This window comes from Idiotropiscis lumnitzeri, chromosome 16 (assembly GCF_059441095.1).
Source record: "Idiotropiscis lumnitzeri isolate Australia: NSW breed Sydney's pygmy pipehorse chromosome 16, RoL_Ilum_1.0, whole genome shotgun sequence".
Classification (NCBI taxonomy): Eukaryota; Metazoa; Chordata; class Actinopteri; order Syngnathiformes; family Syngnathidae; genus Idiotropiscis; species Idiotropiscis lumnitzeri.
Window position 1 is genome coordinate 16,106,664 of NC_142406.1, and position 20,460 is coordinate 16,127,123.

Genomic DNA, 20,460 nt, shown 5'->3' on the forward strand with positions numbered 1-20,460 from the left:
TTTCCCCCATTGAAAATATATCAACCATTCTTGTATTCTAACATTTTTCACAAAAAAAACAAAAAAAAGTCAACTTTTATCTTCAGCATGCACACAACGACGGGTGCTCGCCGACGTCTCGGCATGCACTTTTATTGCGTTGAACCAAAAACATTGTGACATTGTGGGATTTTTAATTATTTTTTCTTCCTCGTTAGAACAGCAAAAACGAGCTCTCCGTGTGTTCGTCGCGACGATTATTACTGCAGCTGACTGAGCTGCTGTGACCGTCGTCTTTGCAGTCAAAGACGATTTCAGACGCAAATGTTTTGACTTGCAAACATGGAACAAATGAAACTTGTAAATCAAGGCACTGCCGCGAGAACCTTTCCTAGCTCCTGTCCAACATTGGAAGGGTGTCAAGGCGGTGGACAGCAGAGAATCCTGATATGTCCTGAAGCAGCCCGGCCACAGGGGGGCGCTAGACGAACATTTGGCTGGACTGCTGCGTGACACGGATGAAGGTGGTCCGACGGCTCAGCTCCTTCAACTTGGCGGCGCCCACGTACGTGCAGGTGGAGCGTACGCCGCCCAGGACGTCGCGCACGGTGACCTCCACGTCGCCCCGGTACGGAACCTCCACCGTGCGGCCTTCCGACGCCCTAATGTGGATAAAAAGGAATTTTCATATTTGTTATAATATACATAATAATTCATTGTTAGGCCAAGTTAAAAAAAAATGTATAATGGTGGTCCAAGTCTAAGCACCACCGGAGATGTCGGTGGCTCGTTTGATTGCGGGGCAATTAAGCGTTACCTGTACTCGGCCACGCCCCCCACGTATTTCTTCATGGCCGTGTCGGAGCTCATCCCGTAGAAGAGTTTGAACTTTTTGCCGTTCTTCTCGATCAAATCGCCCGAGCACTGGTCGTGTCCCGCCAGCATGCCGCCCATCATCACAAAGTCGGCGCCCGCGCCTGCGGGTCAATGGGGAGTTACAATTCTATCTTTTTTTCACTCACATCAACAAAACTTCTCAAAAGGGGAACTCAAGTCAGCGGTGGTTAAAATGTGTTTGCCTTGAATGACAATTGCTATCCGAGGTGTCTGATTGTTTTGCACAGTCAGCTGTGTCAAAACAAGAAGGTAGGCACTCACCAAAAGCTTTGGCCACATCTCCAGGGCAACTGCAGCCGCCATCCTGAGCACGTATCCAAGAAAGGCCAGCAAAAAAAAGAGATAAAACCAGAAACAACATTAGTGCAGCCACTTGCTTGCGGCTTTGCGCGAGGGCTCCCTCTACTGGTCACTTGAGTGTATTGAACAGCAACAAGACCTCATGCAATTTGCGATTGGATTCGAACGAGTTTCTGATTTTACGTACAGAGATGATGTGACCTTTCAGTCCGTGGGCGGAGTCGGCGCACTCGATGACAGCGCTCAGCTGAGGGTAACCGACGCCCGTCTTGATCCTTGTTGTGCACACAGAACCTAAATTACACACACGCAAACACACTCCGTGTATTACACATGTAAATTAATAATGTGTACAATGCTTTAAAAAAAGCAACTCTGCATGTGAGGTCTTTAAATGATTTGGGCGCTTAAAAATTAGTCCTATCAACTGTGCCCACCTGGTCCGATGCCCACTTTGATGATGTCGGCCCCAGAGAGGATGAGCTCCTCCACCATCTCCCCCGTCACCACGTTACCGGCCTACGAAGCATGCATACGGAAAAGTCGGCAAAAAAAAAGTAAATAAACTGAGTGTGAGTGTGTGTATGCACCATGATGGTGTGTGTGGGAAACTTGTCCCGCACAGCCTTGACAAAGTCGACAAAGTGCTCCGAGTATCCGTTGGCGACGTCCAGGCAGATGTATTTGAGGCCGGGCACAGCCTGGGCGATGGCGCACAGCTTGTCCAAGTCGCCGCTGCCGCTGCCCGAGCTTGCTGCCACATGCTAACGTCGCAAAAATGACAAACAATTAGTATGGAAGTAAATCGATGCCATCAGAGTTTGAATGTGAATTTATAACACTGTTTTTTTTTAACCATCAAAAATTCTAAAACTCAAAATGTTGAGCATTGAAATTCAACATGTAAAAAATGCTTGGAAAAACTTACCCACAAAAATTCAACTACACAAAAAATAAAAAAATTGCCGCATAAATTCACTCGCAAAATTACCTCCAAGCACTCTGGGTGATTAGCAGCAAAGTTCTTCCACTCGTCCACTGTGTAGTGCTTGTGAATGGTCGTGAATAGCGTGTGCTGTGACAGAAAAAAATTAAATTAAAAAAAAAAAAAGATTATCAACGATACAAAAATTAAAAACATGTTAAGCAACCTGTAATTTTATTCATTCATTTGTTTAAGGTAATTTATCAATATCAAGTTTGATTTCTTTCCTTTCTTTGGCGGATTGAGCCGTAATGTCCAATTAGGTAGTGGTGGGCGTGGTCGTAACGCCTGGAAGGTCCGAGACAGATGATTGGTCACTTGCCGGAGTGACCGCGGAATACCCGGAAGTCGTTTTACACTCAAAAATATTCCCCGAACAAGTGCACAGAGGCTTTTGGTTCGTTTGAGACTCTTCGAAAAAGTTAGTATTTCATGTATTCTCTTTTTTTGTTATTACATTGACGGGATGTTTTGTGTTGAAAAGTATGTTCAAAATGCTAATCCAAATTTAATTAGCGACCTGGCGCCGCATGCTAACGCTAATGCTAAGCCCTTTTGTTTACCTGTATGGAATGAACGATTTAAATTAATAGAATTCAAAACTTTCCAATCAGAAAAACGGCACTTTGTGGAAAATATTGCTTCATTTTGGTCGTTGGGTCATCTTTATTTTTCATATTATAAACGTCAGTGGCGGGCCGTGCGTCATGTCCAATCAGATTTCAGCTTCATATAATATAATATAATATAATATAAGTCTGTACTTTGCTGAGGACTTGGGCCATCTGGAAGGTTCCGGTGGTGTCCATGTTGGCGGCGATGATGGGGATTCCCGAGTACGTCTGCTTTGAGTTGCGGAATGTGAAAGTCCTCTGCAGGTCCACCTAGTACAAATATTACAACACGTTTCGAGTAATTACACAAATTAGAACTTTTTTACATGCTGTTGGAATTTGTAGAACTCTTATAGTGCACGTTATATTTTTGGTATGTTACGTAGTTTAGTTAAACGAACGTACGAACCTGGCATTTTAACTGGGGTGTGTAGACTTATGTGTCCACGCTATGTGACTTCCTCACTCTTCTGATGTTACGTTTGCCGGTGTTTTTGGTGAGTGTGATCGTGCACGTATTGTAGCGCTGCCACGGGGGGGATTTTTCTATTTTTAAACGCCTTTTCCCAGAAGTCCGCCGGTCTCGGGTTCCCGCGGACGTTCCGCACTCTCCAAATTCAAACGTCAAACTACCGTATTCTGTCACCAGCCAAAGATTTACAGTAGTTATAGCTTTGGAAATGCGCTAGAAACGTGCAAGACATATCGTGCTGATATCCTTTGAATTATTATAAACGTTGAGCGTTTGTAAAAGATAAGGAGATAGCGGTCATATTTTTGCAGGCGAGTGGGGATTGAACATTTTTTTGATATCGTGACATCGCGAAGGGTGAATGGCGATACGACGAGGGACGACTGTGTACGTTTGCAAAGAATTTTTTTGGGAGGGTTCACTATTTGGCAAGCAGGGCCTTCTAATGCCTTTCACCTCGAATGAATTGTTGCAGATAATTCGGAACGCGCTCATAAATAAGACTGTCATCAAAGTTGATTCGTGACAAGTGGAGCATTGGCGTGCTCAAGTGTTTCTCACCTTTGGAGAAGGTCATGCTGCACTTCGGCGGCCATTAGCTCTGATTACACAACAACACTCATCGATTAAATATGAAGCCGACATTCTGGCAAGTGCATAATAAAAACAGATTTGGCTTTTGGGGTTTGTCTCTTTCCTGGATGCAACGGCGACGACTTTACCTCGGAGCGACTCTTCAGACTGCTCCTTTTGGGCCGGAACAGGACATCCTTGAAGTCCAGCTTGAGGTCTGCATCCACACGTGGCATCTTGAGTGATGATGACGATGTAATTCCCTTGAGGAAGACAACTACTGCAGCTGTGACGGCGGCGGCGTTGGTGGTGCCGTGTCCGAAGCCCAAACCACCAAATCTGAGCCTCCGGGCTGCCAGTGTATTTATAGCGAAGGGGGGCCCAGCCCTGCCCCGGCCCCCATGACTTTATTTGGGCCTTCACGCCCTACTCCTCCTTCTCCTCCCCCTTTCATCTCGTCTTCCTCCAGTGACACGCAACACACACACACACACACACACACTTACTGCAGTGGTGTGTGCTGCAGTGCTAAAGAGCACACCCGCTGTCCACTCGGAGCATTGCGAGCAAACCACAAAAGAGGGACTCGCCGGCTTTAAGGACAGTTTGCAAAATGGTTGCGTCCGGCACCAGTGAGCTGGATTGGCACAAAATCCGGCACGGGTGTTCACTGTGACTGGACGGACAGAAATGTAATTGAAACCCGTGCTGTAAAATGCACAGATTGTCTGTAGATGAGGATATTTTGTGTCATTACTGGATGCGGATGATGGCCAGAATAAAAATTAGAATACAATTTTACAGGAAGATAGATCATGTTAAAAAAAGTTGGAGGATTGGTATGAAACACGATTCGACTTCCAAAGTGTTGGAAAATGTTTGCCTCTGGCACCAGTTGGTCCAATTCAAACGAAATTTGTCTTGTCTGCTCATTGCAACAAAACCCCCAAAATTTTAACCTACGCTCTCAAATGCACAAGGAGTCGCACATTTGGGATTGAAAATGGATTTCTCGTGGACGTACAGGATGCAAATGTTCCTTCCTCATAAATTCACCCAATTGTCATCCACAAAAAATAAATACTGGCAAACTTTCAGGGCTAATGAAAGTGTAATACTAGAATCCACCATCAGGTGGCAGCATATGTCCAGTAAACGGAAGCTCAAAGGCGTCCACGAGCTACTGTTGCCATAGCAACGGGCGCTTTCCCGTATTACGTCAACTAGCAAATAATCTTTGTAGTAATTTAATTTTTTTGATTGTTTTTAAATACTTTAATGGTGTCACATGCCTTTAAATGTTATAAACATTTTTTTTTGCCACGAAATACCTTTGTCCAATATTTTGAATACATTTATCAAAATGTTTTTGCACTGATTTGCACTCCTGGCCTGACTTGAAACCAAAGAAGATTAAAAATGCTTTTTGCTTTTCTCAGGTGGCGTTGAAGGTGAAGAGGAGGCCACGTGCTTCAATTGTTCCAGTTTGATATCATTTTGAGGTCACATCAAGAGAAACGTCTTAAAAGTCTGCTTGTGGGTGAGTCGAACGTCAAAATGTGCAACACAGCTTAATTATTACCACAGCGCGTTTCCTTTTTGCTTGCAATTGTCATTTGAAAGCAGGCCAAATTTTTTATCTAGTTGTTTGTTGAAGTACAACAAAGTACTTTAAAAAGAAAAGCAATGAAGTGTATGTAATTTAAAAGTATTAATCATTTATATATAAATATGTTTATTTTTAGATAGACATTAAATTTAAATATTTGAAACAAAATATAAAAATATCTGTTTTACATAACACTGAGAATTAATAACTAATCAAAACGAACGAATTTACGAGCACCCCCAAAAGTACATGAAGCGCGTTATGTAATCCGCGTCAGCAATCGGAAGTTCTTCTTATCAGCGCTACTGAACACACTCGCGCCGGTCGGTCCACGCGGCACTGCTCGCTGGACTTTCGCATGACGTAAAGCACATAGCGTTCGAGAGAATGTCTTAAATATAGAAACGCTACAAGTCAAGTCCCAGCAGAGTCATGCATGGAGAAGGGGGGGATGTTTTTTTTTTTTACGTCCGCTCTCCTCGTCAATATTTGATGAAAAAACAAAAACTCAGCCAAACATTTGGGGGAAATATCCTCGCCTGGTTAATAACTAACAAGTTTAAACCAGAAATGCGTGGAAATGTGTGTCAGGGATTCCAAAACATGAAGTTAACTTTTAACCTTTTTTTTTTTTTTTTTTTTTAAGCGTTTTTGCAGCTTGAATGCACAAGACCTTATCCTGGAAATCAACTCGAACTAAAACGACAGGACCGAGAGAAAAGTAAGTGTCACCATAACCACAAAACAAGAAACGGAACTTTATTGCAATATGCGTATGTACGTCACATCGTCTTTCGGGCAGTTTGATTTCGGTTTTGAACCTCCCGAAGAGGAATCTGTTTACTTGACACGTAGTAACCTTCGTCTTCAAAACCCGCCGAGCGGCTTTGAAAAATCTTGTCTGCTTTCCCCGTGGTGGCAAATGAAGTCATTGTTTTGCTCGCTGCATGCTGCTGTGGTTTGACGAAGCCGACGGGCTAATTCGAGGAAGTCATCACAAAAAGCGTCTTTTGAATTCCATGCGTCACTCAATGAAGAGCCAAGTTTGTATTCATTAAAAAAAAAACAACTTTATTAATACTTTGTCAAAAGCATCAAATATCTTAAGAGAGTGCCGAATGCTTCAGAAAACAGAAACAAATCGCTACTGGTGACAAATTAAAACTTTTTTTTTTTTTTCCTTCTTCTTCACAGAAAGAACGAAGGGAAAAAAAAATGCATTAAAAACTGATGGCGGTGCTGCTACATGAAGGCCAAAAGTCCAAAACTAAAATATCAACAGTGTGGATGCAGCTTCCTTGGTAAAGTGACAATGTTCTTTTTAAATAGTTGACATTTAAATAATTTAAAAAAAAGAAAAAGAAGTCGGCATGTATTGCACACGATCTTTGTACCCTTTCAAAAACTCACTCCGACGTTTCGATATCGCAAAAGGAGGCTTTCAAAGCGAGAGCGGGCGGCCATTTGGATTATTTTGCCAATTTTGGTTTTGGCATGGAGTCAATCAACGGAAATGGCGCGCTCAAAATGGCCTGCTAAAAGCGGAGTGTCTGCAAGCTACGTTAGCCTCCTCGTTGGCATGGAAACGAACTCCAGTTAAAATTGAAACGCTGTTAACTAAAAGTTGACTTGGTTTAAAACGGTGAGAAAGCTTTGAAAAAGTCAAGCCATTGAAAATCAGAATCCTTAAAATTCAGAGGAGAGGACTAAAACCATTTGGCAGCACACACACACACACACACACACACACACACCAAATAAGTGAGGGGGGGGGGGGGTGGTTGATCCATCAGGAGTCCAGGCAATGGAACACAAGGGCCTGCCATTTAAAATAAAAAAATTAAAAAGTGTCCAAGGCATCCCTCACGTGTTGGTGAACATTTTGTTGTAGTCGTCGCCGCCACAGTCGTGAGGCGAAGCGAGGTCGCGGCAGATCGACACGGGGATGCCGCCGCCGCCGCCGCCCACCACCTGATTGGCCCGCTGGCCGGCCATGGCCAAGTTGAGCAGGCTGGTGCAGGTGGGCAGGTAGACGTGCTGGACGTGCTCCACCTCCGAGCGACACACCGGGCACAACTGCGAGGAAACGGGAAAGACGTCGCCGGGTCACGTGTCGTCGAGCGGCGTTGCGTCGCCTCAAGATTCAAAGCGGGAAAGCGCAAATGTCCTCACCTGCAGCTGGTTGGCGCAATTCTGGCAGCACACCAGATGTCCGCAGGGGCAGAAGGCGGCGTCGATCTGCTCCTCGCAGCAAAGCATGCACAAGAGCGCCTCCTGCAGTTTGGCAAGCCTCTCCTGCAGCGCGCGACTCTGCTGGCAGCTGCCGCAGTCGGAGCCGCCGTCGTCGTCGTCCGAGCCGTCCTGGCGACTGGGCGAGCGGGAGGACGGCGAGCGCTCGCCGCCGGAGCGCGACATTAAATCCACCGTGCCGGCGTTGTAGAGGGCGCGGCGCGCGTGGTCGTAGACTTCCTTGGAGGTGCGGCGGATGTCGAAGACGTACTTCTTGCCCAGGTTGATGTTTTCGTTGAGGAAGAGCGACGCCAGGTGGCCTTTGAAGTCTCGGCTGTACTGCATCATCACCGCGTTGGTCACCGTGTCGCACCTTAGAAAAGCGCTACGACTTTTAATATTCGCGAAGCGACAAAGTATCCAAATGGCGTGGGCTTACCGGTAGAAGGCGTGCGTCTCCGTGATGGCTCGGTAGAGGCCGCTGGCGGCGCGGTTGCTGATCAGCTTGAACATGAGCACCACGCTGTCGTTGTTGTCCTTGGTGACGGTCAGGTAGACCGTCTTGCCCGACTGAGTGGCGATCTGGATGACGGGGTAGCTCACGCTGCGCAGAGGAGGCGACAATTTCAAAATGACGCCTTTGCTGCGTGGGTGTCGGACACACAAAAAAAATGTTCCGAACCGGGACGTACCGGTTGATGAGGCTAAAGTCCTCCTTACACACGGCGATGCCTTCGGGTCCGACGCCGATGGCCAAGCGCCGGCCTTCGGCGTCGCGGGCCCAGTGCCACTCCACGCCGTAGTGCTCCAGCGACGAGACCAGCTGCAGGGCCTGGTACTCCACCGAGGACTGGCCGACACCCTCCAGGGCCTTGTGTCGGGACACGATGCTGTCGTGACGGGTCGACCGTTAGGCAGGCAGCTTGCGCCAGAACTTCAAGAGTTCTGATCTCTGACAGGACCATTTTTTTTTTTTTTTAAATTCCTCCTTACCTGCTGACAGTGGAGGGACTCGGCTCCTCGCCGCAGAGCTCCAAGTACCAGTACCGGGCCGTGTTTTGGTTGTAGTCGCCGAACTCGGCCTGTGCCAGCAGGGCGCTCAGTTCTTCGGCCTGCTGCGAGCCCATCCGCAGGTGGCCGTTGTGGAGGTCCTCTTTCACGTGCGTGAAGAAGATGTGTCTGATGAGAGGAACGATACCCGGTTAGCGTAAGGCTTCGCGTGTCCGGACTCGAGTCATTTTCCGGGCCGACCGGAACACAAAAGGGCTCGTCGAGTCACAATGACTCCTTTTCTGTTTTCAAAGCCTCGGCGAGATGCACAAAGACGGTCTCGCTTCAATTGGTACTTCTCGTCAGAAATTCATCACCCCGATGAAAACGTGGCGGTGTTAACAAGAAGCTGTTTTTTTTTTTTTTTTTTTTGGTTTGGCTTGAACAACGTGACGAGAACACAGAGTTCTGGTCCGGCCAAAGAAAACAGCAACCGCTCTGAAAGATCCGCAAGAGTTGGGGAGGGAGCTGACCATTGTTTTGTCCGCAAGATGTGAGGAATTCTTCAACAGCGGGAGACAAGAACACCGTGACATCATCGCTCCGTCTCTGAACTCGAGTAACCTCAGCCAACAAGTCATCCCGCCGTCGACCTGCGGCACAGTAACCTTAAGACGATTGCCACCGTAAATCAGGTTGGGCGGGCCGACTCGTGACTCACGTCGGGACACTTTTTAAGCGTCGCCAAGCCGTCAGGTCCAGTTGGGAACGAAAGATTTAGCGGACAAAACAAAGAGCCGGTGAGCCGGCCATCGGCGCTCGTTTCTCGACTTGCGGGCAGTGAGTCTCGGCGTAAAACGGCGTCATGGACAGTGAACTGGAGAATAAATCAGGAACTCTTTTGTTGGCTAGTGTCCGTCGTCGCTTTCTTGACTGTCACACGGGGGGGGGGGGCTACAGTAAGACCGCGTCGCTTCGTTTTCTGGTCTTCCGGGACCTACCTCGACACTCACGAGGCCGATTGACTTGATAATCGCAAGAAGCTGCCGGCGCAGCCCACCGGCTGCGGCCGTAACAAACGCCGCTTTGATATGGTGTCAAACATCCCGTTTTTTGGCCCCTCTCAACACACAACAAACACTGCGCCATTGTGTCCGGCGCAGCAGGAGTCACGTGACGCGCTCCTTTTGCGACCTACCCGATGCAAACAAAAGACTCGAGAGCAGCGGAGTTGCAACCTTAGGTTACTTTAGGGCAAGACGACGGCCGGGGTTACGAAAGTTCACGTGGAGCCTTTCGAGACGACTTTTTCAACACAAAATGCATTTTCTGGTCTACTTAAGTTGAAAAAACAAGAAAGTTTTTGACCACTTTACAACAAGCAAATCTTAACACGATAACTTAATATTCATGGAAGAAAAATGACAATCTAAAAGAAATTAGTGTTCAAATAAATAACAGACGGGGATGATTATTCTTATGAATCAGGGCGGAGGGACGATGACGGACGGAAGTTCGAGTCGGCAAAAATCGAATAAAGCGTCCGTCTCCATGAGCCGACATTCTTGGCGATGGTCATACAAAGAAAATGTAACCCGAGTAAACCGCGGCGAGGCCGGTGCGCAGTTGTTGCGCAGTAGCCGCCCATGTCTCGACAGGTGCTGGCGTTTGGCTCGGGACAACAACAACAACAACATTATTTTAAAAATTTAATTAAAAAAAGAAAAATCAGAAAGGAAGCTGACAGCTCTTCCAGTCCGACTACCCCGAGGCGGAATGCCAAAGTCTCTCACAGAAGCGCCACCAAAAAAAAAAAAAAAAATCTGCTTCTCACGCCGGCAGTGTAAATAAATAAAAACGAGCCGTGCTGTAAATATAACGCGTTGAAAGTTTGTTCAGCAAGTTTCCGGGTGATAGCGAGGAACGCCTGCCGGGCACAGCTGGTCAAAGGCAGAGAAAGTTTGCCGCCAAAAACGTCTCGCGCCGGCTACCGGAAAACAACCACTGCGGAGTGAGGACGACTGATTTTAGCCGACCATCGGGACGGTAAATTTTGCACAAATAATGCAGCTTGCGTTAAATTCTCACTTCATAATTAAAAAAATAAAAAAATAAATATATATATAAGGAGAGGACAAGCAAACTGCTCGCAAAGTCAACTTGAAATACTCTGACGCCATTTCTCTAAAACTATTGTCCCACTTCTTGAGGGTGGGATGTTGAGAACAAAAACGTCCACACACACAAAGTGAAACCCAACACCGCCGCTTGTATGCTGCACTCGCTCGCAGCCAATCACCCGCAAGAGTTTCCGTCCCAACAATGCGGTTCGTGCTGCCGTTCCAAATGCCGGCGGGGTTACTAGCGGTCGATGAACTCCGGTAAACTCGCTCGGCAATCTGCACTGGGAAACGGATGTTGTCGACATGCGGCTTTTGGCGCTTTGTGTGCAGGTGATGCAAAACAAAAAACGCTTTTTCACGGAGATTTTCTTATATTTTGCGGCTGAAATTTTTTTTTTGTGTGCCCTTACAAATTAGAAAGAAGTAAGCAAACAATGTTTCAACTGGTTAAAGTAAGAAAGAAAATAAAATAAAAAAAAGCTCGTGACTGCAAAGATTACTCCATTGTTAAACTTTAGCTCGAGGCTTAAAAAAAAAAAAAAAACTAACAAACAGAAGGTTATCAGATTAAACATTAAAATGAATAAATGCATTCAAAAAAAAAAAAAAACTGTGCCAATAGCCCGTGCCCTACGGTTGCACCCAACGATAACTAAATCAGATAAAAAAAAGGGGGGGGGGGGGCAAAAAAAAAAAAAGCCCACAGCGGGTGAAGTTTAACTACGTAAGGAGGTTTGTTGGACCATATCGCAGAAAAGCAGATGAATGCAAATCAGATGCTGAACTACAACAACAACAACAACAACAACACACACACAAGAAGGGGAGGGAGAGCGTCGCCACTGGAAGGTCTCCATGTCCTTACTTCACTTCTTCAAGCCTCTTTCATGCATTTAAAGAGGCCGACTTTACAAAAATAAATAAATAAATGCATAGAAATGAATAAATCAATTAAAAAAAAAGGGCTGCTGTCGTATGATATACCAAAGCACTAAAAATAACGCAAACAACTAAGCGATGTGCGGTTTCACTTTGCTTCAACTCTATTTGCCATTTAAAAAAAAAAAAAAAAAAGGCATTGCTCATACTAAAACGGCAACAATCTTTGTAACTCGGCTTCAAACTATTTTTGGTTCAAAATCAACTTGCTCTTTTATGAGTTGCCATTTTTGACCTCACCTGCATGTAAATACGTTTGGTCTTTGTTGCGCTTCATTTGGGGGGGGCGTGAAGCCGCGGCCCGCGTTTGCGCACAAGCTTAACGGAAACGGCAGGCTTGAGGTGAGCCGTCGGCTCGACGTGGCAGGCAAGCGGCCACTTACATAAGCCGCTCCGAGCGCCGCGCACGTTGCGTAAAGCAAACGTGCCCATAGGAAGAAGAAGGCGGCGGGCGGACAGGCAAGGAACATGGAACTCGCCCCCCCCCCCCCCCACCCTTTTTTTTTTATAGGGGTGGGGGGGGCTTTGCTGAGCTCAGTCGCCACACACACAAATTACACGCTTGACGTTTCTGATGCGTGTGCGTTAATGTTTGCAAAACACAAGTTGAACATTACCTCCGCATGCACGCATGGATTATCCCGGCACCTTCCATGCGTGCCTTTTTGCATAACAAGATTCGTGCGTGTGTGTGTGACGATGAGGCGTGCCTGCAGAGCGGCAACAATGGCTTACATGAAGTAGGTCAGGGGTGACAGCGGCTTGAAAACGACACGGCCGCCGCAAAGTCGACACGTTGGAAAGGAATCGGACTTCAAAGTCAAGAAGAGGAGGGGGAGGGGGTGAGGAGGAGGGGGGGGCGCGAATAACAACAAGAAATAAGCGAGAGTTTCCACAAACAGGCAGGAGTAGTCAATCAATCGGCGAGACAAATTTACAGGCTCCACTTTGTGTTATTTTTTCGATTAAAAAAAATTGAAAAATAATCAGACTTTGTTTGAAGTTGTTCAAATGGAATGCCACATTTTTTTTTTTTTCAGTTGATTTTCAAAACGCTGTCCTCGGCGTCACTCAAGACGCGCAAACTAATGAGCCTCGACAAGCCGAATTCCTGACTCAGTGCTTGCGAGTCCCACTTGTGTCTGCAAGCGGCTATAAATAGAAAAGAAGATTTGAGCGCAGCACATTGTCCTGCGCATTTGCACATCTTGCTTGCATTTTTTTGTGTTTTGTCATCTTTTTCCAGATTTTGCTTTTCAGCTTCTCCAGAATGGACGTGACCGTTGAAGTCAACTTCCTTCCATCTGTGAGTTTTGCTACAACTTCCTTTCTTGTATTCCGTCACGTTTCCTGCGTCCTTTATACAAGGCCTGACGCTCAAACTTTCTTTGTTCCCTCATTGGCTCATTCATTCAACTGACACCAAAAAAAAAAAAAAAAAAAAACGGGTACATGTTGAAAATGAGAAATGATGCGCTCACTCGACCTCGAATTGAGTTTTAGTAAGCTTTGTGAGGGTGCGCGATTCCGGGAAGTGAACAACCTCGTCATCTCGTTTCATGAGAAACACCAAAACATTCTGTGGTGGTGTTTCACGCGCCGGCTGTCAGAACAAGTGGCGACTCGCCCCCTTTCGAGCAGCCCTGCGCCGGCCCTCAGGCCCATTTTTGGAAACCTTTTGAGGCGTAAAGTGAAAGGCAAAGAGGACGCGGACGCCGCCGCCCCCATAAGGGGGTTAGTGTGCGAGCGACACTTGGCTGCCTGCGCTAGATTAGAGAGCGGTTATCAACAGATGGCTGGCGGTGCGGTCTAAAAGGGGAAGGGGCCGCAGGGGGGTGTTAAGTGATCGGGGAAGGGAAAAAAAAGGTGAGATAAGGAAGTTGAAGTTGAGGCATGCAGACAGAAATACGCCCGCGGGACACAAAGACTAATTTTGCAGACTTTGCATTTGCCCGTGCAAAAAAAAAAAAAAAAAAAGCATCCAATCGCAGTACCGTCAATTCCCATGATAACAAAATGCGAGTCCAGAACATCCTGGCCTCGGTTGGCTCTGACGTTTCCCCGAGCAGCCGTCGTAAAAAATGTCAAATCAGCGTTTTTGCCTGTCACAAAGCGTCCCGGCGCAACGTTGTGCCGTTCGTTCCCATCCTGGGGGGGGTTATGGGATGGGGCGTGACAGAGGTCCCGGCAGGGTCGCGGAAAGTGTCGGGCAGGAAGGACAGGCAAAGAGCTGCTGGCTCACCACAATGACCTGTAGTAACCCCGGAAGAGCATGGGATGGGGTTACTAGAGGGCGTTTTTGTGGTGAGTCGCAAACGTCGCTAGGCGATGCTGCTCGTTGAGTATGAAATGCGCGATATATAAAAAAAAAAAAAAAAAATCAACAAAAAAAACTCAAATGAATCGATCGTTCTGATCAAACGACAAGTCGTGCGGGAATGAACTTGAAACGGCGGACGTACCTGGTTTGCTCTTGCAGAATAAGATGAGGCTCGACGAAGAATTTGACTCGCAGCCGCAATCGGCACGGTGTCACGTTGTCCACTTGCTGGCAGATGCGATTGCGCAAGTTCATCCACAGGTTCTCCCCTTTGCTGCCCGTCAGCTGCAGCCCAAAGTAGTCCACCTCAATGATGCCCAACTTCCTGCACACCTGGAGAATTAAATTACATTTTTAAAAAAAGGGGTGAGACATGTGCACCCCAGTAAACGCATTCAATTCTGTGGAATAAAAATGAGAGCTTCTTGCAGTAGAATCATCTTTTTTCTTTGACTTTTGACGTCATCGCGAGGATGTCCCTCCGACGTTTTTGCATCGGAGACCACGCCCCCTCAGCAGTAGTAGCCAGTGGGCTCAATATTACGTAACATGATCAAACTCGGCGAGCATACCAAATACTAAGTTGAACGGGACTTTGACGAAAAGTGGATATAGTGTGGAGCAAAGTTGCGAGTTTGGATTCTGTCGGTGACGCGGACAGCGAAGGCAACATCAAGCGCTAAAAGCGATGACAATGAACGCGAGTAACCTTTGACAAAAAAAAAAATAAAGAATCCATTCAAGCGGATGCAGCGTCACTTTTGTTTCGCTTGCCGCATCTCGCAAATTCGGAGACTTGTACTCTCACGTGTTGTTTCTCGCTACTTTTGTCCAATTCACGCGAAACATTGTACGGCGCTCCGGGATGAAGTTTGGAGCGTTTCGCGTGTTTCTCCGTCCAATTCGCTTGAAAAGAGCTCCGATGGCGAAGCTTACCTTGTTCAAGCAGTCTTCCCCGTTTGCCTTGGCGTCAACTTCCACTTCCATCACCACCGAGTCCGGGCGCGTAACGTGGCAAAGCATTTTGGTTTGCTTTGCCACTCTTTGGTTGCCCACGCCCGCGTCACTCGAACAACAACAAACAAACAACTCAAACGATTCTCCAGCCTTCTTGAATGCCCGACATGGAGTCCTTGTCGTCACTTTCGTTTGCCTTTTTTCTCTCCTCTCTCCTCTCTCCTCTCGCTTTTCGCTTCTCCTCACTGGTGCGTCCTTGTGTCGGAGTTGCTCTCGCCGGCTGCTGATATAAGAAGGCAGCGCAGAGCACAAGCCCCGCCCCGGTTGCCGCCGGACTAATTGCGGACATGCTTTCAGAATCGCTACTGGTATTTGGGCCAATCACAAGTGTCGTTGCGTCGAGCGCAGCGGCGAGGCGTTCACGGCGCGCTCGTCTTGCGGAATTGTGTCCATCAACTCACCTGCTTCTCATCAAGCAGACATTTCGAGAGCAGGAGCAAGAGGAGGAGGAGGAGACGGAGGTGGAGGAGGTTGCGCGGCCTGTACGCCCATTTACAATGTCTCTTTGAATTATATATGGGAACATAGTCCAGAAATAGTGATAGCGACGCAATATAGGTCACCTCCATCTCTTCATGCATGGAAGTCCAGTGAGATAACAACAAAAGCACATTTTTAACATTCGGATATTATCCGAAGAAGAGCAGCAACCACATCTTTTAACTAAAAAAACATACAAAAAAAAAACAAATGCGTGGAAGTGCACCTTTAATTCTTATTTGACGGAAGTTAAAAAAATTCTGCTTTAATTGGTAAGCCAAGACGAAAACAGGTCAGGTCAGTTTATTATTTCCTACAAACTTCATGTTTATCAGCGATTTTTATCGTCAGAAATGTCAACTTCCTGGTCAACGGACCACATTGACCCAAGTTGACATGAAGCTATCCATTAAGCTAACAGTAGCGGCCAAGTTTTTGTTAATCAGCAATGTGGTCGATAAGATGATCTGAGGCGGACTTAAACGGCGGCGGCGGCGAGCGTCCTTTTGCTCTGCTCTGACGCAAGAAGGCGAGCAATCAAGCGACGCGCGGGGATATGCATCTGCCTTGTCAATAAATGGTCGCGCAAGGAGAAAGGTGAAAGATCTCCAACACGCAAACGCGCAGCATCCCCGCATACGCTGAACAGGACGTTGGCCTGTCCTGTACTGCCCTCGAAACGCGAGATTCTCTGCAATCATCGCTTTGCAGCGATGTTATATAACCAGATTAGCTTTGGAAAGAGCCGGCGTGCAAATGGGCACAGGCTATACAGATGGATCAAACTAAAGGATAATACGCTTGCTTGTAAATACTGGAGCGTCGGCTTGGGGGAGGAGCCTGAGTAGAAGCTGGCAAAATTTTGGCAGATGGCTCGTAATTTGTTCATACGCAGAATTTTATCAAAGGCAGACTTATGTTGTGATTTCTTGGTGCAACAGATGAATAATTTATGTGCGAGAGGACACTTTTAATCCTAATGTCGAGAACTGGAGTGTTCAATCCTGTTCCACTCGGGCCGCTGTCCTGTTTTCCATCTTCCCTTTGCTGCAACTCACCTGATTCAAACGATCACGATCGTTACATAGCTTCCGCAGAACAAGCTGATTATCTGATCGAGACAGGACAGCCGCCCCCGAGGAACAGGATTGAACACCCAAAGCTAACATCTGCAACCTGGAAACGACTTCTGAAGATGGCGGATGTTGCGCCATCCAGACTTCTTCTCTTGCACATGTAGGTCAATTTATTTCTCAGACTATTTTCATTCGGGCTGCTGCTTGGCGGCCATGTGTGACATCATGCCATGTGACATCATCACTTCCCTCGCAGGCAAGTCACGGCACTGCACTCGAGCGTAGCGTGAACACATGCGTGCGCTTTGGAGTGTGCGTGTGTGTGTGTGTCCGCATGACATCGCTGCCCACTCACTGGAAGCGCAGATTATGTCAGAAAGTGCCACGCGAGCAGAGCGGTCGCCGCCGCCGCTCCTGCTGTTGTTTTTATGGCAACTCTTCACTTTCAACCGTCCTAAACTGAAAGCAGAGCGGCGACGGTATGAGGAAAACCGTCGGCGCTGGAATCCCGCATCCACGGCCCAAAGACAGCGATTCCGAAGATCGTTTGTCCCCGATCACCTCGGATGAATCCTCGTCGTCTGATTTGGACGCGGCGGCGGCGGCGGGGAGGGCGATGAAGAGGAGTCGGGGGTTCAGCACCTCTTTCAGTCTTGAGGAGGACCCCCAACTCGTATCGAGTGATGACCATTCCGAGGATAAAGAAGAAGAGTCTGCGAAGGAACTGGAGAAGCCGGACGCTTTTTCGGGGGGCACGCAACCCCTGAGATCGAGCGTTCTCTGGCCTCGGGACTTGTGGCTCGCCATGTCCCAGTGTCTGGCTTTCCGCTGGCCGCCTTGTCTGTCCCTCAACCGGCCCGGCACGAACGTCGTGACCCGATCGCCAAGCAAGCAGCCTTCAGCCAATCGGAGCCCCACATGGTCCTTGGTCTCACGTGGGAAAGAGGACGTCCCGAGCAAGGGGCCAAAATGCAGCTCCGCCCCTTTCCGAGGGATCTCCCGGTCCTCGCCGCGGTTGCCGAGCACCGGGCTGCCGTCAGACTTGGAGTCAGCGGCGTCGGAGAAAGACACATTCTTGCGGATTGAGCTGGTCGACGGCGGCGAGGAAGGGGAAGACTCACGCTACAGGGCTGAGTGGAAACTCTCCGAGACGACCAAAGACCTGGCCGAGGGCGTTTGGTTCTCTCGGAACCGGAGACTTGTGGATTGACGTGCCTGTTCACTACATCTGGTCTTGAAGCTGCTCAGGACTCAGGAACAGAGAAGATGGAACGTTTTTGAGGAGACCAACCAACCTTGAAGTTTGGTCGTTTGACTCTCTCGGTCCGGAGAGCCACAAATTAAATTCTTTATCGATGGCAGACCAGGTGGAGAAACGCAACTGGAGAACTTCTGGGGGGCAACAACCACCCTTGAATAATGGGTGTACTCTGGCGGTCCAAGTGTCAGCTTTTTGATTACCTCCTCATTTTCCTTCGACTCTCTGGTTCGTCTGCCGCGTTTGATCCCTTTAACTCATTTAATGCCATTGACGGCTAAAGACGTCAAAGATCCTTTTTTTTTTTTTTTTACTCGGCTGGTAGTGAATGAGTTAAGATGCCGACATTGTGTTGGTTTGCGCTTGCTCACCTCCTCATGGACGAGACGGGCCTCCAAATATGCGTTTATGAGCCGCTATTCTCGGAAAGGCCTCCGAGCACAATGAACACGGCCGGCTCCGTGTGTGAGAGGCGAGCATTTATCAATAAAAGTGTCCTGGTTAAATTGTGCTTGTCCTGTTCTTATTATCTTCTCACCTCCGCAAATGGACGGAGATCCTGTCCAAAAATCGGACCTTAGAACAATAATCTCATTTGGACGATTTTCATCCGTGGGCGGTTTGTTGGGGAATCGCTGTTGACTTGTTTCAAGGACAAAAAAAGAGGGCGATAGATGGTTCCTGCAGGCCACTTGTGATGTTGGACAAGATTAGTCGAGTGTGTGCGTGTGTGTGCAAGCAACAGCAGCTTTCTTTAAAGTTTTATTTTTAGGAGCCTTTCCAAGCCCTCAAGCAGTCGCCGTCTTCATTTCCGTACATTTTAGTTTGAATTCTTGTAAGACTGAAAAAAAATTTTTTTTTTATTCTCACCAGACACCAATTTAAAAAAACAAGATGATTTTTTTTTAAATGCTTCATTTCATGACATGTTCTATGAAACTAAAAGGTCTAAAGTATTTTGTTCTTGACAAAAAAAATATATTATTCTCATAGACTTTTTTTGTTCACCAAATCCTCCCAAAAAACATTGCAAAAAAACAAAAAAAAACTACATTTTCTCTTGAAACAAGTTATGCCCGTCAAACTTGAAATGACATTTTTGTTCACTCAAAAAATGATTTTTATTATTTTATTTTTTATCTTTATAAAAAAAAAAAAATACACTTGTTCAAAGTCCCAAACTTTTGGAGCGTCACTCACCTCGCCTGCGTTGTCTTCAGCGACATCTTTCCGGCAAACATGGTTTCCTCGACACGCTGGCTGAGATGGAAAGACTCTCGCCTCTCTACCACCGCGAGATGCTGACCGGTTAAGCGGACATGTGCTGTGTCTGCATATGTATTCAAATGGATTTTATTTATTTTTTCCTCCAAGGCGGCTACTTTCATGACTGGATGAGCATTCGGGAGAAATGGAGCAGGAAATTAGGACGACAATTGAGATATGAGGCCATAGTTTTTTTTTTTTTTTTTTTGTCAATGCTGAGCAGCTGTTGTAAAAGTGCCACCTGGAATTAAAAAAAAAAAAATGGTCTCAAGGACCCAATCAAAGAGGTGAGTGGCCATTTTGTTTTGAATTCCCGGCTGCTCCTTGACAAAATCTCAGTCTAGTCTGTTTAGCTTTAATTGATCTTGTCGTTGTTTTCTGTCACATCTCTTATTCATGCCTCACCCCCCCCACGGTTGTGAAATATTTCATTTCATACATGAGCAATGGGAAATGAGGCCTATTTTTAGAGTAAATGATGCGATTTGTTTCACTTAGAAGCGATTTGCTGCTTGCTCGGCTTGTAACGTGGGCCAATCTAGTTTGTTTGAATAAAATGTTTTGAAAATTACAATTTGATACAGCAAAGCAATAAAATGAAATGGAGTCGTCTGCAAACGTCTGAGGTCAAATGAACTTGCATTGCCACTTTCAGCCACTAGAGTGCAGCAGTGATCCATTTCAGTCCTGCTAACAAAAACAAGACGAATCTTGAATATTTCACACTTTTTTGACGGTCAAATTATTTTATTACAAAAAAAATAAAAAGTATGAGTGTAATATAGAAAAAAATGTTTTATACATGATTTGAAGATGAAACTGTTTTAAAAAATATATAAAAAAGGAAAACATTACCATTTGTTTTAAATTATAAATTCAATGGAGATGTTTTTGCCATATTTTTTGGCGCGACATTCATGCTGATAGTTTTTAGCAGACTGATTTTCTTTTAAACGGGGGTCACCCAAAAACTAAGCCTTCACATAATACACTCCGAAATGTGGTGAAAATAAGTGTGTGTACATTTTCAGCGTCTTTGTGACATTTTTGGATGTTACTGTGTACGCATTGAATTGATAAAAATGTCAAATGTGATTTCTTCTTACGGCGTCTTTGTCCAATCGTTAGGGCCAGACGGTGTACAAATGTGCAAAGAGCAACATTCATCTGTGCTTCAACGACAACTGCTTTTGTGAATTTCACACGTGAGCTGAAGTGATGCACACTCGCCGCACGGAAAGGTCAGTCCAACGGAGTGGGCGTAAAGGGAAGCAAACTTGTGTTTTGTGTTTAGAAATTCAGACTCGTGTTTCATAAGAATATGGCCGTTGCA

General features: G+C 46.5%; 4 protein-coding genes across 7 annotated transcripts in view; 2 read left to right on the forward strand and 2 right to left on the reverse strand.

Annotated features, from left to right (window-relative positions):
* gmpr (guanosine monophosphate reductase) lies at positions 1–4,383 on the reverse strand. The gene is made up of 9 exons (XM_088319411.1): positions 3,970–4,383; positions 2,926–3,045; positions 2,168–2,251; positions 1,767–1,940; positions 1,614–1,695; positions 1,364–1,470; positions 1,138–1,180; positions 797–956; positions 1–641 (listed from the first exon to the last, which is right to left on the reverse strand). Exons 1-9 carry the CDS (start codon positions 4,054–4,056, stop codon positions 461–463), a joined length of 1,038 nt encoding a protein of 345 aa, XP_088175537.1. The 5' UTR covers positions 4,057–4,383; the 3' UTR covers positions 1–460.
* The window catches only part of dtnbp1b (dystrobrevin binding protein 1b), a 25,795-nt gene continuing 7,896 nt past the window's right edge, over positions 2,562–20,460 (forward strand). For 2 of the 4 annotated variants that reach the window (XM_088319413.1, XM_088319417.1), the window contains exons 1-2: positions 12,865–13,016; positions 20,256–20,368. The gene's annotated coding sequence lies outside the window, so the exon portion shown is untranslated. Of the gene's footprint in view, positions 2,583–5,259; positions 5,361–6,075; positions 6,151–12,864; positions 13,017–16,744; positions 16,764–20,255; positions 20,369–20,460 lie in introns of those variants that run through there. The other 2 variants (XM_088319415.1, XM_088319416.1) reach the window with 2 other exon arrangements.
* mylipa (myosin regulatory light chain interacting protein a) lies at positions 6,961–15,264 on the reverse strand. The gene is made up of 7 exons (XM_088319410.1): positions 14,967–15,264; positions 14,173–14,363; positions 8,652–8,837; positions 8,351–8,548; positions 8,098–8,262; positions 7,602–8,031; positions 6,961–7,505 (listed from the first exon to the last, which is right to left on the reverse strand). The coding sequence occupies exons 1-7, from the start codon at positions 15,051–15,053 to the stop codon at positions 7,293–7,295; spliced, it is 1,470 nt and encodes a 489-aa protein (XP_088175536.1). The 5' UTR covers positions 15,054–15,264; the 3' UTR covers positions 6,961–7,292.
* Positions 16,799–18,353, forward strand: LOC148321801 (uncharacterized). Its single transcript, XM_088319412.1, has one exon. The coding sequence runs from the start codon at positions 17,085–17,087 to the stop codon at positions 17,811–17,813; it is 729 nt and encodes a 242-aa protein (XP_088175538.1). The 5' UTR covers positions 16,799–17,084; the 3' UTR covers positions 17,814–18,353.